The following is a 19,943-nucleotide window of genomic DNA, read 5'->3' as shown; positions in this document are numbered from 1 at the left end:
GCCTACAGGCAGTGGCACTTGGGCCACGGACCTGAGGGAACCCAGAGTCACTTGGGTGGGGTGGGGGGAGCATCTGGGCGGGGGCACGGAATAAGCAAGAGTGTCGAGGTAGGTGTGCACATGTGGGGAGCACAGGGTGGCGGGGGGAGGGCTGCAAGGCAGGCCTGGACTTTACGGAGGCCACTGGGCAGTCAGCCAGGGACTGGCGAACCTTTGTGTCCACACAGCCAGCTCCTCAGCTGAGCCCGCTGGGCTGCCACTTACACATCCTTTGTGGCCCAGTGTGCGGGCTGAGGCCCTCATTCCATGTGTCGTCTTTCCTTTAGAAGGTGCCCAGCACCCTGCTCGTCAGACTGATTCAGGAACGTGTGAGTGAGGAGGACTGCATCAGGCGGGTAAGAAACCGCGTGGAGCGGCTGGGGGGGCTCCCAGGGAGAGGGGCTCTGTTACCAGATGAAGGGCAGGGGAGGGGCGTGGGTTCAGGTCCTAGCACAGAGGTGACCCGGGGCCCGCAGAGAAGGGTCAGACAGACGACCCAGAGCTCCGTGAAGCTCAGTGTGTGAATTTCACCTTGGATTTAGCCAGACAACAAGGTGGAATCTAGGGTACCCATCGGGGGTCTTAGGAGAGAGCTGGCCCCACCCCAAGGGGTCACAGGAGAGCCTTTAAGGAAAGGAACGTTGTGGAAGTAGGGGGTAGTTCAGGTAATCCACGAGCCCCTGAGACCAGCCCCACAGGGAGCTGGACACTCCTGGACCCGGAGGGGCAGAGGGAGAACTCGGGGTACCCCCGACTCTCTGCTGCCAGACCCAGTGAAGCCAGAGGGCAGGCGTCCAGACGAAGCAGCCCATCCATGGAGGTCAGCCTCCTGGGGCACAGAGGGGGTTGGAGAGGGCGGGGGGGGATCTGGAGGGGCAGATGGGGGGCAACAGGAACGATGGGCACCATGGGAGGGCTTTGCACACACTGACTCCTTGGGTCTTCAGAGGAGCTCTGTTGGGTCGGTGCTATGACTCCCCCATTTTACAGATGGGGACACTGAGGGTTGTTAAACCGTGTCGTATCCAGGCCTCTCCTCCTGGTCCACAGCTAGTCTTATTGTCTTCATGTCAGTGGCTTTCACAGAGCAAACGGTTTTAATTTTAACGAAGTCCAATTTATCCCGACTTGACCACTGTTAAAGTATTTCACTTTAATATATGTCTTGTGTGTTTCTTAAAAAATGTTTGTTTATTTTTGAGAGCGTGCAAATGGGAGGTGGGCAGAGAGAGGTGGGGACAGAGGATCCGAAGCGGGTTCTGCACTGACAGCAGCGAGCCCGACGCGGGGCTCGAACTCACAAACTGTGAGATCGTGACCCGAGCTGAAGGTGGACACTCAACTGACTGAGCCACCAGGCTCCCCTATGGCCTTCGTTCTTGAGGGGTATTTGTCCCCGGATTCAGAATTCTAGATCCCCAGCTCTTTCTCCTCACGCCTCGCAGGGTCCCGCCTCCTCCTGGCCAACATGGTCTCTAGTGGAAGGACTGCCGCCCAAGCAGCGAGCCCCTTTCCCCGACTTCCTCCCAGATTGTCCTCTGCGTTCTCGGTTTCCAGCAGTTCAGTTACCAAATGGTTGGCATGCATTTCTTTGGATTCGTTCTTTTGGAGATTGGTTGAGTTCCTTAAATTTGTAAGTTCACATTTTTCTCCAAACTGGGGCAGTTTGGGGCCATCATTTCTACAGGTTCTTCAGGCTTTCTGCACCCTTCTCTCCCCGTTTCGTGTGAACAGTAGTCCTGCGGCCCCCGCAGGGTCGCCAAGGCTCCGTTCTCTGTTTCTCTCCCCTCTGTTGTGGACCAGATTATGAGGCTCACTGAGGCCCTCTTTTCCCGTCTCCGTTCTCCTATTGGGCCCATCCAGCGAGCTTTTCATTTGGATTGCCATGTTTCTCGGTTTTCAAAATTCCAGTGGGCTCTTCTCGCTGTCTTCTGTCTCTGAGACTTTCTGTTTGTCCGTCCGTTTACTCATTGGAGCTTTGTTGTTACCATCATGGCTTAAAGCCAGCCGCTTCAGACGCCTCGCTGACTCCAGTGCCTGAGTCACGTCAGCGGCGATGTCTGAGGTCTGAGACATCCGCGGCTGTCCTTGGGCTGCGCGATTCTGTATCCCGGGCATTTTTCTTTTTGCTGTTGAGACCCTGGGTCTTGTTTGAATCCTACGGCGGGTGTTGATACTTTTGTCTTCGCGGGCAGTTGATTCATTTGGGCTCAGGCCGCCAGTTCCAGCCACCTTCTCTGTGCCGTGGTTCCCATCTGGGTTCTGTGTACAAAGCCTCTGCGAGTGCCGTGCGGCTCCCTGAGGCTCTGTGCCATGTGTGTGCCGCTCAGTGGGGCCCGGGCAGCGGTCTGCGCCGTGGCTCGGCCCTCGATGTCTTTAGAAAGCTGTCTAGGGTCAGACCCTTGCACACACAGCTGGGAGGGAGCCCACGAGTCCATAGACATCTTTATTTGGTTGCTTTCCTGAACGCCTCGCTCTGCCATTTCCATGGTAACGCCCAGTTCCCTGGTGCTCCTCTCTTCGGTCCTCTGGCCAGAAAGCGGGGACTTTATTTGTCCCACTCTGCCACGGTCTTCCCGTGACTGCACCTGAGACTGGGGCCAAGCGGCAGGAGGACAGAGAGGGAAACATTACCGGGGCTTTGTCCCGGTCTCTAGGGACTGCAGAGGAAAGGCCCTCCGCCCCCTCAGGGTTTCGGGCACCTGCGGGCTCCCCGTGGCACCCCTACCGCAGTAGGCTTGCCTGGGGCCTGGGGTGCGAGGAAACAGGAAGGAGAAACACACAGAGATCTCCCCGCTGTCCGAGTGTCAGGAATCCCCCCTCTCACCGCCCAGGTCGGGTGTGAGGGCCGCTCCTGGCCTTCTCTCGGGCCCTCCCTGTCACCTGTGCTCAGTTTCAGGCTGCCCAAAGGCCGGGTGGGGGTGCTGGTTTGGTGGTATTTTGAATTCTGTTCTTCCTCCCCAGTTCACCTGCTACCGTATACTTTTCTGATTCCTCGAGTAGCCACCGCCTGCATGCTGCCCACCCATCAGAGCTGCTCTCAGAAGGAGTGAGCGGGCGGACTGTGCCGACCTCATCGTGCCCAGAACACAGCTTACATGCCTGCGTTGTTTTAATGTGCATGTATCTGTACACATTCTCTCTCTCACTCGCTCGCTTAAAAATTCATTGAGAGGCCCAACTCTGGAAAGATCCCTGGGCATCTCTCCAGCGTGCTGGTGAGCAAGCAGCAGTTCTCACACTTGGTCACACTTGGTCACGGCTTGGTCTGCACGGTCCTCGGCCCTGTGAGTCGAGACCACGAGCCACAGATAGGCTGCAGTCTGGGTTTCGAAAGCTGGTCTGAACAGTGTGCTTTCCTCAGACCTCAGCTTGTTCTCAGTCATCTGATGGTCTCCTGCTGCCTGGCTGAGGCCAGTGCCCCAAGTTCAGAGGCCGTTCTAAACTGCAGATAGACGAACGTTTTCCAGAAACGCTTTGTGGGCCATATGGCCTCGTGTTGGAACTGCTCAACTCTGATGTAATGTGGAGGCAGCCATACGTGGTACAGAGATGAAAGGACACGGTTTGTCCCAATAAAACTTTATTTACAAAAATAGGCAGCAGGCGGATTTGGCCCGGGACTCCTAGTTTCCGGACCCCTGTTCTAAGTGCTACTTTCACACCATTATGAAAAACGCTTTTGCCTTCTCTCTTCATTTCCAAATAAAAAGCAAACGTCCCCCCTCGTGCACCAGGGACCCTGCCCTTCATTCCCTAACTTCCCTCAGGCTCTGTGTCCACCGCCCTGTCTGATCTGGCCCCTTCCTCTGGGGCAGGAGCAGTGAGGTTGGGGGGTCATGTGGCCCCAGTGAGCCAGGAGGAACTAAGGCCCTAGAGGAGGAAAGTGAGACAGGACCCGGGCTCCATGTCCAGCCTGGAGGGAGGGGGCCTTCATTCCTCCAGACCCAGTTCCCACCCCCACCCCCTTGGGTTAGGTCTCAGCAGAGGCCGGCCTCAGTTTCTTCTTCCCAATAGGCCTGGGGGCAGCCCTTCCCCGGCCCAGTCCTGGTCCAAGCACCAGCCTCCCTCCTGTCCTGCCTGCTGACTTCTCTCAAGGTTCTCCCTCCCACCCCTCCCCAAGTGAAATAAAGCCTCCTACACACACACCCCCACACACAGCAAACTTCCACCTTCCAGCAGGGTTAGAAGAAAGGCCCCTTAGCCATAGGCTCATTTGAAGACTTGTCACCTGCTCCCAAGCCCATCTGGCTCAATTCCCCCTACTCCAGTCAAGTGCCTTGTTGCAGGCACCACGTGGTCTTTGCTGCTGGACCCTTTCCCTCTGCCTCAGCCCCCCACAAGCAAGGGGGTCCCTTGGTCTTGAGCTCACCAGCTGCAGTCGGATACGGCCTTGCATGCCCAAAGGAGGGCCAGCTGTCAGAAGGGCCGTGAGGGCCACTAGCCAGGCCAGGAGAGCCAGGTTGTTACAGAAACCTCCAGAGATGGGGCCGGCGTGGTCTGTGGAGGGGCTGTCTTGGCGGGGGGCGGGGAGGGAGGGTGGCAGGCAGAACGAGGCCCGGACCCCCCTTCATACCAACCTCAGATCGGTTCTTCTTAAAACTGACCCATCGGTCGGTCACCCTCTCGAAGGTTCCCTCTCTTTTATCTGGGAGGTGCCGAAACAGTCATTTGTCAGGAATAAAGGGGGAGGGGAGGGCCTCCTAAGTGATTAGAAACGGGCCGGCACTTTCCGGACAAAACACTCTATGCCTTAATCCATAATTGATAATGAGTTTGCCAAGTCAAATTAAACTCTTACGTTGCAGATCACCAGGCTGGAAGCGTTCAGGTCTGTTTCTCTCTTCCCGCTTCAGGGCCAAGCTGCTTCTCTACTGCTTAGGGCCGTGCTGGCCCCGTTTGGCTGAATGTTGGGCATTACTCCTTGGGCATGAGCGTACCCGAGTCACCGGGACTGGGACCTGGCCGCGGGATGGGGGCTGCATTTAAGAGAGCCAGAGACAGCCTTGCACGTGGGGCTGGTCCAGGATGCTGAGAGCTTCTGGAACCAGGGCGTGGTAGCTGTGGAAGGTAGCCCTTGGGTTCCTACCCCAGGAATCTCACTCGCCTGAGCGATGTGGCCTCCTCTTGAGCCACAACTGCTCCCCGGCCCAAATGCTGTCCCGGTGGGGGCAGCTCCGTGGTGGTTCTCGGCATCAGCAAAGGCAGGCAGCAGGATCTCCCCACACCCCCTTAAGATTTCCTTTTTTTTTTCTTTTTATTAAAAAAATTTTTTTTAATATTTATTTATTTCAGAGACAGAGAGACAGAGCACAAGCAGGGGAGGGGCAGAGAGAGAGCCAGAGACAGAATCTGAAACAGGCTGCAGGCTCTGAGCTGTCAGCACAGAGCCTGATGCAGGGCTCGAACCCACAAACCGTGAGATCATAATCTGAGCTGAAGTCGGACACTTGACCGACTGAGCCACCCAGGCGCCCCTCTTTTCTTTTCTTTTTTTTTTTAATGTTTACCTATTTTTGAGAGAGAGAGAGAGTGCGCGTGTGAGCGAGTGGGGCAGGGGCAGAGGGAGGGGGATAGAGGACCCGAAGCGGGTTCTGCGCTGACAGCACAGAGCCTGACGCGGGGCTTGAACTCGCAAACTGCGAGATCATAACCTGAACTGAAGTTGGATGCTCAACCGACTGAGCCAGCCAGGACCCCCCAGATTTCTTTTTAAGATGCTTACGATGCGGGGCGCCTGGGTGGCGCAGTCGGTTAAGCGTCTGATTTCAGCCAGGTCACGATCTCGCGGTCCGTGAGTTCGAGCCCCGCGTCGGGCTCTGGGCTGATGGCTCGGAGCCTGGAGCCTGTTTCCGATTCTGTGTCTCCCTCTCTCTCTGCCCCTCCCCCGTTCATGCTCTGTTTCTCTCTGTCCCACAAATAAATAAACGTTGAAAAAAAAAAAATTAAAAAAAAAAAGATGCTTACGATGCCACACCACCTCATGATCCAGGAGCTCGAGCCAGAACTGCCATGTCCTGGCTGTTCTGCTCCCGGGTCAAGAGTGTTCGCTTCCCCTGGCTGCCTTGGTGCAAGAGAGGCCCGGAGCCCCCCCACCCAGCTGACTGCGAGAATAAGAAAAGACCCCGGGTCTGGCAGGCAGGTCGGCAGACTCAGCTTCTCGACTCAGGCCCTCCTTTTGGCTTCGGGCCAGGCTTTACCCAACCCCATCTGAAGACATAGAAATGTTACTTTGTGTAAGTTATTTTCGTAAATTACTGCCTGTTTCTGGTGCATAAGCTTCAACCTGGAATTCGGAAGTGTGGATTTGTGGGGTTGAGTCACTGGGTGCGTTCCCCGGGGGAGATAAATCACCTTGAACTATGCCTCGGAGATCCGGGCACTGGGTCCGGACACAGGCTCCAGCTGGACCGGGCTGCTCTGTTCATATCGTTTTTCGTTTGTTTGTTTTTTAATCTCCGTAAGTCACGAAGTCATGGCTTCTGGGGCAAAGCTGGTGCTTCTCACTTCTGTGACTTCAACTGCACATCCCAATCTTGCCCTCAGTGACCCAGGTTAGTCTCTGAAACACGCATGTAACTTCTATAAACCCTTCTGAGCTTACCTAAAAGTTTGGTCTGCACAGCACCTGCAGTGTGGACAGAGCATAAGACCAGGCATCCCTGGTCCTTGCCAACAGCCGCCACCATCATGAAGATGGTGATAATATTTACTATTAGAGTTGTCGGTTAGTTCTAGCGTAAGTGAGATTATTATGAGTTCTGTCGTACCGTACGACTCTATCGTGCATAATGATTACTCTTGGTTGATTTAATACTATTGATTCGGTATTTATAATGATTTTAGTGATATCATTGTTACTGTGTTGGTGATGGTGGCTGGAGGGTGCCTGGACTCCAACGACTTGGGGCGCCTGGCCTGGCACCTGGCCCACAACACCACACCGCAGGGGCACAGGGCGCCTCTGCAGTGAGGCCGTCGACGGAGATCCCTGATGGGAGCGGAGGGCTGAGGGCCGCGTCCGTGACCTCACGCATCCTGACAGCAGCCTGGTAGAGGAGGCCCTGCCCTCACTGCAGTTAGGGCTGCAGAAGCTGAGGCTTGCAGACGTCGTGTGCCCTGCCGGGGGTCCCACGGTCCGTCCCAGAACAGAAACGCAAACGCGGAGTTCTGCTGTTGGCCACTGTCTTCTTGGCTCCCCGGTGCACGCTGTGTCCCCCCCGCCCCACTTCACGAGGCCTCCCGCCCTTGTCCGTGAACGGCCAGGCCCAGCTTCAGCTTCGAAGCCCCTTCCGGCCTTTGCGTTCTGATTCTGATCCCGTCCAAGCCATTGTTACCTGCAGCGCAGAGAAATATCTCCTTTAATTTGTTTTAAAATTCCTTCTGAGCTTCAAGGGGCATTCCGTACCTTTTTCATCTCTTCCCGGCGGAGACAGGACTTCAAGAGCAAGAGGTGAGGCTTCTAATTATGTGCTTTGGTTGTTTGGAAACAAAACAAACCCTCATCCAAAATAAACAGGCTTTCTTGCTTTTAGGGGAGAAAAATGACACATATGCATATTCATTTATATGGTAATTATTATTATTTAGCTACACAGGGACTAGAATTGGTAATTTAGAGCACAAAAAGGAAGCAGGGAATAGCGTTCAGGGAAAAGTAATGCGATCATAACCCATCAGGATTCTGTAGTTAATGTTGGGGGTTTTTTCTTCTCTTTTCCTTTTTTTTGGTCTAATGCAATCTCTTTGAAGAATCTCTTTGAAGTGACCAGCAAATGCGTTGGAGAAAGACAAATTAGCACTTTGTATTGGAACGGTGAAAAGGACGTGGGCTCTACCTGTTGGGGACCCATGGCCTTTCTTTAGGGACAGCCATGTTCTAGAAGTCCGAGAGCTCTTCAGGCAACATCTCTGAGGGCGGAGGGAAGCTAAACGAGGCGGCGAGTTCAGGAAACGTGGAGGAAAAGGCTCTAACACCAGAGAGATTACAAGTCTTTTCTTCTCCAGAGTCATAGTGCTCTCCCGGGTTTGGATTACTGAGGTCCCTTTCCTTCCTTGGGGACCTAGCCCCTCCCCACAGCTACCCTGCTTGCTTCCCAGCCCCTTCTGCATATCGCTGCAGGGATGGCTTCAAGAAAATGAACAAATTCATTTCTCGACTGCAGTACGTTCAGACGGCTCAACATTCCAAAGGCGCCCAAGTCCCCTCAGCCGCTGGCTCCCTTCCTGGAGGCAACTGATGTTAACACTCCCTCGAAAGGATGTTTATATTTTATACCTAGAGAAGTGTTTGTCTTTTTAAAGCAAATGTTAGGCGTCCTCCACCGCTGAGCACCACTGTTGCTCTCCAGCCTTCTCGGGCGTCCATCCTCAAAGCGCTGGAGGCCTGGGCCTGCCCGCTGCCCAGCTCCGTCCCTTTGCTCCTCTCATGTCTGCTGCCTTTCACCCCTCCTCCAGCTTCACCTGTGTGGCCCCCTCTCGGGGTCTCCGCACACTGCGTGTGGGGCGTAGACCCTGGGTGGGGGGACTCCCGGTGGTTTCCCTCCCCCTGGTGTCCGCGACCGTGTAACCCTCACCTTGAGTGGGAGCAGGTCCAACAGAAGAGGGCAGAGGTGAGGAGGGGTCAGTCCCATGATGTTGTTACATTATCTGAGACTTCGTCCGAGTGGACCGGAGAGACAGAGTCTCCTTACTGGCTTGACAAGTCAGCTGCCGTGTTGGAGAGGCTCACGAGGGCGGCCTCCAGCCTGCGAGAAACCAGGGCCCGAGTCAGACATACGGCAGCACAGGAGGGAATTCTGCCAACGGCCAGAATTAGCTCAGAGGCGGATTCCTCCTCTGTCGAGCCTCCAGATGAGAATGCAGCCCGGCCCCCACCTTGACTGCTGCCCTGTGAGGCCCCCGCAGAGAACCCGGCTGAGCAGCCATCAGCTCCGAGCCCGGGAAATATTCGCAAAGTGAATGAGGGAATGCCGCTTGGGTGATTCCCCCAGTCTGTACCCAGGGAAGTGAAATCTTATCCCAGCTGGCTGGTGGCCCAAGGAGGGAAGGTGCTTAAAATACAATGTGACTATGCCGTCCAGTCTGAACAGGTTTCAGCAACAGGAACATATTTGTCCTAAGGCTTCTCTGGGGAGGATATTTGGATTGTTGCCCTGGCTTGGTTTACGTAACCTGTGGAGACTGTTTAGTGACGTTCCTCATCACATCTTCAAATTGTTTTCCGTTATCAGTGCTTTCAAATTCTGCATTTGGCCGTGGCCCCCTACAGCTTGTCGAGTTCAACTGCTGCACCCCCAGGGTGGTGTTGTGCCCCGGGCCTCTGGGGTTCAAGGTTTGAGGACCATCTTCCAATTCAGTCTTGGTGCCCTGTGCACAGACTTCCTGTGTCTTCCCTCATCATCCTTTTAATCGACTAGAATGAGGGTCAGCCAACGGGGCACTTGATTTAAAAAAAGTTTTTTTAAATGTTTGTTTAGTTTTGAGAGACAGAGACAGAGCACGAGTGGGGGAGGGGCAGAAAGAGAGGGAGACACAGAATCCGAAGCGGGCTCCAGACTCCGAGCTGTCAGCACAGGGCCTGACGCGGGGCTCGAACTCGCAGACCGTGAGATCATGACCTGAGCCGAAGTCGGACACTCAACCTACTGAGCCACCCAGGCGCCCCCAGGACACTTGATTTTAAAGTATTGAATAAAGGCATATCATAAAAGTGCACCATATGGAGGGATTCCAATTCGGTTTACCATTTTCTTAAAACAGTGTATTTATTTTTTTTTAATTAATTTAATTTGAGAGAGAGAGAGAGCACACGCGCCCGCGCGCGCGCGCGCACACACACACACACACACACACACACACACGAGTGGGGGAGGGGCAGAGAGAGAGGGAGAGAGGGAATCCCAAGCAGGCTCCTGGATGTCAGTGCGGAGCCCGATGTGGGGCTCGAGCTCACGACCCCGGCATCATGACATGAGCTGAAATCAAGAGTCAGTTTAACCAACCGAACCACCCAGGCACCCTGCCTTCTGTGAAAGGTTTTAGACAGGATGATTTCTAAAGACACTGTTTTAGGGGCGCCTGGGTGGATTCTCTCCCTCCCTCTCTCTCTCTGCCCTTTCCCTGCTTGTGTGCTTGTGTGCACGTGTGCACACTCTCTTTCTCAAAATCTATAAATAAACTTAAAAAAAAATCTTTTAGGGGCTCCTGGGTGGCTCAGTCGGTTGAGCGTCTGACTTCGGCTCAGGTCATGATCTCACAGTTCGTGAGTTCAAGCCCCACGTCGGGCTCTGTGCTGACAGCTCGGAGCCTGGACCCTGCTTCATATTCTGGGTCTCCCTCTCTCTCTCTCTCTGCCCCTCCCCCACCCATGCTGTCTCCGTCTCTCAAAAATAAATAAACATTAAAGAAAATTAAAAAAAAATCTTTTACACAAGGAGAAACTGAGGCCCAGATGGGAGAAGGGACTTAGCCAAAGTCAGAGCCACTATCACACCGAGGTTCTCGGCCACCTGGCTGCCGGGCCCAGCTCGGGCCAGGGCCTCTGCTGTTGTGCAGACCCCTGGACAAAGGCGTTTTTGTGTCACCAGAACCAGACTGAGTTGGGAGGCCATGGGTGAGAAAATCCTGGCTAAGAGACAAGGGAGAAATGTCGTGATGTGTGGTCACCTTCCTCCCACCGCTGTGCGGTGGAGACAGAAAGGCTGGTAGCCGATGACCCTGGCTTGTCAGACGGTGGGAGTTGATCACCCAGGAAAAGGCAGCAGCCTCTGAGCCTCAGAGGTGACTGATGGGCCCCGCAGATGGCTTGTGTCCGCCTCTGTTGGCCGGGCCTGTCCCTGGCGGGTCTGGGCCGGTGGGCCAAGGGGACCCGGTGCGGGGAGAGCCACGCGGGCCTCAGCACAGGCCTGTGTGAAGCTCCTGAGGTCGCAGGTGGGCCTCATGGGCCCCGGGGGCCACGGTGCCCCGTCTGCGAAGCTGGGCTATCTCGCTCTCCCTGTCGAATGAGACCTCCAAGCCGAGGGCTCAGCCCTCAGCTCTGAGGTCCACTTGGGCAGGTGAAGAGGCTTCTCTCACGCAAGGTGAGTGGCTGGCAACAGATCACGCACGGACGGGCCGGAGAAGGCTGCTGCTGCTCTCTGCTTCACTTCGTTGGAGTCCCGTGCGCCTCTGGGGTCCGCTCGTGGCCCGCCGGCACAGCGTGCGGTCAGAATCATTACTCGAGTGAGTCCTGGGACATCCTCACAGCCCGCACGGATGAGAATTAGCAGTCTTTTGAATGTAAGGCCGGAGAAAAAGAAAAAAATCAATGGAATTTAAAAACCAGCTGGAGTCCGTCTCCTACTTCTGTCCACATGCCTTGGTTTTTCTCTGATTCTGTGAGCTTGCACTGGGGATGAGTTCTACCCCCTGGAGGTTAGGACTAGCTCAAAAGGTGGTACGGCGTGAGGCCGAACGTAAGCCAAGTTCGTAGAACTCGCTCCCCTCGAGGGCCGCCCTGGGCTGTCGGGCAGAGACCTTTAGCGTGAGCGAGACAGGGCGCGGGCCCCCTCGGTGCCCAGCTGGCGGTCAGTGCCCTGCTCAGTCGTGTTCTGTGTCGCAGCCATGATGCTCAGAGCCCCATCCGAGGGGAAGCCACCCTCTGACTAAGGAAGACCAGATCTCCGCATCCTTGCATCCGCCCCTGGTGCGCCGAAGGGAGGCCCGTGGGGACACCACTCCTGTCACCCGGATCACTGAGTCCAGCCGGCTCTGCTCAGCCCCCAGCAGTTGGTCAGGTCTTCCTAATGCGCCCACCAGATGCCTGGAGTGGAAACCCGAACATGTCCACAGGGGCGTGTGTTATCTACCTGGGATGTAATCAGGCCTCGACTTCAGTGAGCTCAAAAGACACGGACTTGCCCTATGACTCATCGGGCCTGTGGTCTCGTTGTGGTAAAGATCAGGAAGAATAAAAACGAAGGCCTGAGTGAAGCCGCAGCACAGGCAGCAGAGAGCAGAAGTGGTCCCTCAAGATAAAGACACAAATAACGGTTAGCCAGTCCTTAGCAGCACACGATACGTTCCAGACACTGTGCCAAGCCGGGAGGCATCTTCTCCCGGGAGCCACACAACTGTCCTGCGAAGGGGTCAACGACTAAGACTCACGGGCACCCACCGTGCGCCACGGCCTGCTTTCTGTCGCGTCGGGGACAGAACGGAACAAAAGACACGGTGCCCACTTTCGTGGACATGTGGTGGGCGGTGCAGGTGGGGGGGACAAGTGCTGCCGTCCTCCCATCCGACGGGAGAGGAGGCCGTGGCACCAGAAATCCGCTGCCGATCCCAAGGTGGGAAACGTGTGTTACCTAAAGGAAAACAGACCTTCCAGAACGTCTGCAATCATCTCCCTCCTTGAGCTGAAGAAAGAGTGTCCTCGTCAAAAGCCAGACTCTGGCCACACTCCCCACGTCCCTGGTCGCGGGGAAGGTCCACGGCGCTCACCCGAAGAGGCTCACACCCCCAGCCCCACACTGACCAGCCCTGCCCCGGGCCCGGGGTGGGGGCTTTACTGCACATAAAATGCAGAATTACACTCTGTGTTCCCAGACTGACCTGGTTTTCTTTTCTTTATCCCCTTTAGCGTCACGGAGGCTCTCAGTTAAGAGAGGAGGGGTCGGTGCGGCATACTTTTGGCCGCGGAACCAAAAGTTTAAAGTTGACTTGGCAGATTTCTGGAGCCTTTTTCTTCGTCCCTTTTTAGGCACAGATTTATGCCTCCCTGCCCATGATGCGAGTCAGTATTTATGGTGGAGACGCTGGCAGAGTAGAGGAACCTGAGTCTGGTCTGCAGAACCACCGGCTGTTTGTTTTATCTGTCCTTGTGGTGTCATCGGGCTGGCATTAATCGCCCGGCTTTCACCCTCTGACGGGAGGAACACAGGACTTTCTTGCCAATGTTTTGACACTTGCGGGTTTATGGATGTCACTTGCATCCTCTGAGGAGCGCGGTTTTATTGATCAACAGCTCTGCTGAGGCCCGGGGCCGTGTGCTCCTCGAACACAGACACGGTTAGGATTGCAGGGCGTCAGGGGGCGGCCCAGCCTCCACTCAGAAAACTTACGGCACACGTCACAGTGAGGCAGGGCTCCGAGGGGGGCCGGTGAGTGCACCCTCCGGGATCCCTCATCTGGGGGATGTTTCCGGACCCTCAGTTGAGGCCGTGCTTGGCCAGGTGGCCCAGTGGCGTGCCTCAGGGCCCGTTGATGGCACGCGTGGCCCAGCTGTCTGCAGGCCCAGCCCGTGACGATCCCTGTCACAGTTGTTGGGAGGAGAAGCGGGTGGCAGGGATGCGGCCCCGAGTCTGATGCTTGGGCGGCCATAACCCTGGAGCAGCAGAGAGTATCGAGAGGCACGGCGGTGTTGGAAACAGGATCGGACGGGGGACCAGCGGGACGTCACCTGGGGCAGGTAGAGCGCTGATTTGGAGGTGGAGCGGAGCCGGAAACGCCGGCCGGGGGGCCCGAGCAGAGGGCAGCAGCCCCTCGTGTCCTTGGGCGCTCGGCCGGCCGCCCACTAGGAGCAGCGTGGTGCGTGCCCGAGGCTGGGACGCGCTGGGCGCCGCCACTCCAGCACCTGCCAGATGCCGTGCTAGCTCTTTGTGTGTGTGTCGTCGCATGCGGCCCCCAACCCCAGCAGGGCGGGCGCTTCCCAGCACGCCTGTCTTGCAGAAGAGGAAACAGTCACACGGTTGGGAGACGGGGGTCCCGGGGTGCCCAGCTGGTTCATTACCATTAGCCGATGGGATTCGAAAGAAACGCGGAAAGTCGCATGGGTGTGAGCGGGCACGTATTCACTACCCCCAATTTTAATTCTAAACAGACTACTTAAGAGGGGGGCGCCTGGGGGGCTCCGTCGGTGAAGCGTCCGACTTCGGCTCAGGTCCCGATCTCACTCACAGTTTGTGAGTTTGAGCCCCCGCGTCGGGCTCTGTGCTCACGGGGCGGAGCCCGGAGCCTGCTTCCCATTCTGTGCCTCCCTCTCTCTCTGCCCCTCCCCTATTCGTGCTCTGTCTCTCTCTGCCCCTCCCCTGCTCATACTCTTTCTCGATAATAAACATTAAAACAATTTTTTTAAATATACTACTTGTAACACTAACTACAAATCAGAGTATTGGACAGAATACAAGAGCGAGTGTGTATCCCATTGGCATGCCTGTCATTTATTGAGACTTTGTGGCGCCCCCCAGTATCTGGTGAATTCTCATTCTCTGAAGGTATAACGGATTTTCTCACATTTCCCTTTGCAACAATTGGCCAAGTGGGGCTTTTCCTGGAGGAGCGGCAGGGGGTCTAGTCTCTGGAAGTGGAAGATGGAGGATGAGGACCCGAGAGGAGAGGAGTTCAGGAAGATGTGGGGAGTGGTCCCAGCCTCCGGAAGGTTGAGAAGTGAGCGGAAGGAGAAGGCTGCGTTGACTGGGACACAGGGAGTAAGGGTGGGAGGGCGCTTTCGTGAGGGAGTGACCCGACGCAGGGGAGACGGAAGGACAGGGGCCAGCAGCACTGGGGATGGGGTGCCGGAGCCTGAGGGACTCCTCGTGCAGGCGCCCAGTGTCGCCCAGGGTGCTGCCTCCTTGTGAGATCTGGAATGAGCTCTGTGAAGTCACCCCTTTGCGGATTCAGCCTTTCTCAGTCTTGTGGGAATGCAGCTTCCCTGGCGCCCCGATTGCGGTTAGGGGAGAGAAAGGAACTGGTGTGTGTGAAGTGCCTACTTCCACTCGCACTCTGCTGTCACACTTGCCATCGACGACCTCATGCAGCCATTTCAGTGATTTTCCCTGTAAGTGGGTTCTTACCGCCCCCACTTTACAGATGAGCGCACTGAAGCTCGGGGCTGGGTAATTGGGGCGACAGAACCGCGAGGTAGGAGCCACGATCTGGACCCAGCCGTGGCTCCCTCCGTGGCCAGTGCTTTCCCTGCCCGCGGCCCTGATGGGCAGCATGGGGGTCCCAGGACGAGGGGAGAGCTCCAGCTTGAGGAGAGGCGGGAACCGAGGGCTGTCTGCTTCGGTGTGGGGCTGTGCCTGGTTCAGTGAACTTGGCACGGAGAGGAAGAGGTGAAGTCTGAGGAGCCGTTTGGGGTCTGGACGGGGGACACCGCAGTCCCTGAGGGTGAGCCCCGGGGGCTCTGTGCACTCAACCATCATGCTGTGCTTGGGAGTTCCCCGGAGAGGAGTCATTCTAGTTGTTGATCAGACTTGGGGTCCTTGTCAGCCCCTCCTGCCCCTTGGTGGTGGTGGGGGGGTGCCCCTTCCTTTCATGATCTCAGAGAGCCAGCAGGGGTGCAGGACAAGAAACAAGATGCGGGACTGAAAGTAAGTGACATTGTGATGTTCAAAGCACGGGAGAGGTGAGTCAGTCACTGGTCCTGTGGTCACTGGTCCTGTGGAAGCCTGCTTTTCCTGCATGATTATTAATAACCTGCTATTATTCACCCTTAAATGTCTTTGTTAGACCATAAATCTTTTTTGTAATGTTTATTTATTTTTGAGAGAGAGAGAGCACGCGCGTGTGCGGACGAGTGGGGGAGGGGCAGAGAGAGGGGGACAGAGGATCCGAAACGGGTTCCGTGCTGTCAGCACAGAGCCCGACACGGGGCTCGAACTCATGAACCACGAGACCATGACCTGAGCTGAAGTCGGACACTCAACCGACTGAGCCACCCAGGCGCCCTGTTAGACCATAAATCTTACAGTTCCCCTACGTAGAGGTCACCTGGTCCGTTTCCTCTCGATTCACAGATGACGTTCAAGGCCTTGCGCAGTCACCAGTCAGAGGGCCAGCTGGGAAAAAGCGATGAGTAAGACAGACTTGGGGCAGTCGGTTAAAGAAGCCGGTGACGGTTCACCCCCAGGGCAGGCCCGCTGACCTTTCCAGTATGGAAGCACAGGGTGTGTGTAAATACCCGAATGAATGAATGAATGGATGGGGGAGTGAATGAGTGAATGGATCTTGCCCCATCGTAACCACGTGATGATTGTTTGCACATGTGCTGGACCCCAACCTGCGGTCCCGTGTGGCTCCTGCTCATCCTTAGGGAGGGCCCCCGGCCCGGCGATGGCAGATGGCCTCGAGTGCTCTGGGACGGGTCCGCCGTCGCCGAGACCACTCACCGGACTCCCCTCGTTCTAATACAAACGTGTTTTCCTCATATCGTCTTGAACTGGGCCACTTTCCTCAGGTCACATCCAGAATGTCAGTTAGTCCTGTTTCCAAGAGACCACCTTTCTAAATTATCTGTATTAAGTTCTGCAAACTTACATAGGATTCCTTCTTGCGAGTAGGTAGAGAAAAAGAACATAGCTCATCTCTCTCAGAATTATCATGCTAATATAATATAATATAATTATAATGCTGAAGCTGGCCCGTTCTTTGTTGCCAGGCACCGTGCCTTGTTTTGTGGGTACTTGCTTAGAGTCCGTATTTAAGTATCCCAACAGCTACGGGCTAGACTGCGGTTACTGCCCCACTTTGCAGATAGAGAGAGCAAGGCCAGAGGGATTGAGGTGACTGGTTGGAAGTCATCCAGCTGGCAGTGGCACAGGCCAGTTCCAAAGCCCCTACGTTTCACCCTCCAGATAATCTGACATCCTAAAGGGCAGGTCTCATTTTGGAGGAGGTGGGACCACACCTCGGACATGCCGTAAAGTGTTTGAGCGGAATGGCCCCATTAACTGGATGTGGTTGGATTACCCATTTCATACGTTTCCAACCATGGCCGCTGTGTCTGCACCTGAGAACGAGATGCTATACCCTGAAGTGAGTTATGTCTCTAATGGGCTGCCTCAGTGGCATCCCAGCCTCGTGGGGAGGGGGAGGGGGGGTGGGATGGGACTGGTCCGTCTGGGGACGGAACAGGGTGGTCTTCAAACTGGGTTTTCCTCTGCAGGGGATCTTTGGGGGCGCCAGGGACATTTAACGTAAATTCGACTTTAAAATATCTTTTTTAGCTATTTGGGAACAGTCGCGTCTGTGCTGTCCCAGTTTTTAACCCCCTGGAGCTCTCTGGCTTTTCACCTGCAGACCTAGGACTACCAGCTGGCCCGGATCCGCATGTTTGTGCGAAATGCCACGCTTGTGTCGCTGATGAACAACGGTGGGATGGACCCTGTCGGTTATTTAGAGCGGTCGCCCCTGCGTGCCCCTTTGAGCACGTGCCCTGCTGCTAGGCTGTGCACAGAAGGCTAGGCAAAGCCCGGGGCACGCCTTGCTGGAGGCAGGGCCGGCCAGGAGGAGCGAGTTAAGGAACGACCTGCCCTGCTGCATGCGTATACTCGAGTGGGGTCAGGAATGCCAGCAGGGGCTGCATATTGTTTGAGGCTCAACTTGGAAACAAAAGTCCTCGCCGGCCATCTTTCGGGTGAGCTGGATACGGAAGGCGTCCTAAGAGTACACGGCAGACCGAAGGTGCCCGTGGTTTTGTATAAACCAAAGGAACTGCTACTGAGGCAGTTTGATTCCAGCTTTCGTCCGTTCATCAAAACGGTCTTCCTGTTCTCTCGGGTCGCCTTTGGGACACGTCAGTTTCCCAAACTCGACCTTCTCAGATGCATTTCTTTCTGGCTGGTACCGTCTCTCCTTTCTCCTTCTTTTATATGTTGGGAAATCACATCATATTTCATTGGGGAAAAAAAAATAAAAAAAGAGGGGTAGCTGGTGGGCCTGTGGTGATCTTTTGATGCTTCCCCTGGTTCAGACTTGGAGCTGAGTGAATCTGATTCGTCAAGTCCAAATCTGCAGCCTCAGATCGCCCCCTCAGGACCGCGAGGAATCAGCACTCGGCTCCAGGGATGGTCTGGTACGGTCTCCACTTGGAGCGGGGAGCCGGCAAGGGGGCCTCCCAGGGGGACTTTGGCGGAGGGGGGAGGGGAGGGGAGGGGAGCGGGGGACGAGGCATCGGAAAGGCAGAGGGCCCGGAGGGCGGGCGTTTTACCGAGCGGAGTTGCTAATTGTGCTTTAATAATAGTCAGGAGGGCAGAGAAGGCCAGTGTTCACACAGAGCAGGACAGCCCGCTCCGCGTCGGGCCGCGCTCCGCTGGGCCTCGCCAAGTTCCCCAGGCTGGCTGGCTCCGTTCACTCCCCCTTTTTTTTTTTTCTCATCCGTGACATCTGCTCGGTGCTTGTCCCTCCTGTGATACCGTACCCCTCGCAGCTGTGCAGACCTCCGGCTCTGTGCTGGTGCATGGGGTGCCCTGAGCATACGGCCTTTTTGATGTGTGATAAAACAGAACCGAGCCACGGGGGTATGGCGAGCGAAGGCATCAGAATATCAATTAACCTGCTCTGAACAAAGCTGAGGCTCCAGAGCGGAATAGACATTTCACTGAAGTGTCAGGAAGACGGATAATGTATTCTAATTAGGGACTGACGGATACCTCCGCGCTCAGCCACTCCTGGTAGTCGGACCCACGAACCTAACGAGCGTGTGCCATCATGGCACCGGCCGGGCGCTATTGACTGATTTATGACTTCTTGCTTTGCCAGAGTCGGTGGCCATTAAGTTGCTCTCGGCCAAAATGGCAGTGTCCCTCCCCCCCGCCCACCTACCCCCCGAAAGCGTGGTCCATTTTGCAACTGGGTAGTTGCCCACATTTGTATAAATGCAAGAGCTCAGTGCCCCGCCCGGGGTTTCCATCTTGAGGATGCCCCGGGACCTACACCCCGTGATACGGAGGCCTCGGTCACCACCCTTCCTTCCCGGGGAGGACTGACTGGGGTTCCGGGGGGATGAGGAATCTCCATGGCTGCCTTTGCCACAGAGCGCGTGCGTGCTGCCCTAAGGGGTCCCTTGGGGACCTTAGGACCTGGGTGATCACACCATCCCCCTGAGTCTGGGAGAGCAACCCCGGGGAGCCGGTGGCCTGGGGTTCCCTTCAGAGCCCCCCCCCCCCACCCTCTTTTAAAAATGTCACATCCGCCCCAGAATGACGCACGAGTGAGGCCAGGCTAATTAGGGAGATGTTCGTCATTTTGCTACACTTTTCCTGTGTAATTGGTAGGCCCGCTCTCTTCCAGCGAGAAGTCGGTGAGAGCTGTTCCCCTGAATAGTTCTAAAAGCTCTGGACCACATACTGATATCAGCTGCAATTTATGGGCGAGATGATAATGATTGCTCGGTAATGCAATATTAAACGCCGAGGTCTTTCTCGGTGCTGAGCAGAGCCGGAGCTCCAACCTTCTCCCAGCTTCAAAAAGGAACTCGAAACAGTCCCCAGCAGCCCCCTGCCCGGCCCCGTACCAGAAGAGGCGATCGGTGGGCCCCCAGCCCCTACCCCCCCCCCCAAATAAAGAAAAACTGAGGGGGTCTGAACGTAGCTCAAGTTCAGAAAATTTTGGTTTGGCTTCCAGAGCTGCGAGCCGGGAGCTCGCAGACGTCGCGACTCCCGACTCCCATGGCAGGTGCACATCTGAGGTGTTTGTTCTTCTTAAGGGCCGCAGCCTGGCTCTAGGCCGGCTCTAACAAGGACTTGAGGGAGCAAAAGGCTGTTAAAATTTTTTTTGCACTTTTGCTTCATTAGTTCTAGAAACCCGGGTTCCGGAGGCTGAGCGCTTTCCTGCATAATTTAAGAAATTAATGAAGGCATGCCTGATTTTTTTCAGCACTCTTTACTCTGTAAATTTGTTTCGTGTTTTTTTTTTTTTAACTGTCAGCGGAGGCCTTTGGAACCTAAATATTTTAATATTGAAGAAATGCAGGCCCTTTTCTGGTTAGCTCCGTTTTTAGGAACATGCGGTGTGGTGGAAATCAGGTGTTGTGGGTTGTAAAGGACCTTGAGTCTGAGTTCACCCCCAAAAGTCCATCCTCTGACCTTCAAGCAACCAAGTTCTCCTGATGACACGGGGGAGGGGGAGGGTCTCTGGTGGGG

General features: G+C 55.6%; 1 protein-coding gene across 4 annotated transcripts in view; it reads left to right on the top strand.

The window, feature by feature from the left end:
* AK8 (adenylate kinase 8) overlaps window positions 1-19,943 on the top strand; it is a 129,990-nt gene that overhangs the window by 22,126 nt on the left and 87,921 nt on the right. For 3 of the 4 annotated variants that reach the window (XM_086684383.1, XM_086684381.1, XM_086684384.1), the window contains one exon: window positions 327-395. The exons of the other annotated variant lie outside the window; for it this stretch is intronic. In XM_086684383.1, the coding sequence (XP_086540509.1) occupies window positions 327-395 (69 nt within the window). The remainder of the gene's footprint in view (window positions 1-326; window positions 396-19,943) is intronic. 4 annotated transcript variants of the gene reach the window in all.

This window comes from Puma concolor, chromosome D4 (genome assembly GCF_028749965.1).
Source record: "Puma concolor isolate L17-30 chromosome D4, mPumCon1.1.hap2, whole genome shotgun sequence".
Lineage (NCBI taxonomy): Eukaryota > Metazoa > Chordata > Mammalia > Carnivora > Felidae > Puma > Puma concolor.
The sequence above is the reverse complement of the archived record's forward strand: the minus strand, read 5'-3'. Positions and strand labels throughout refer to the sequence as shown.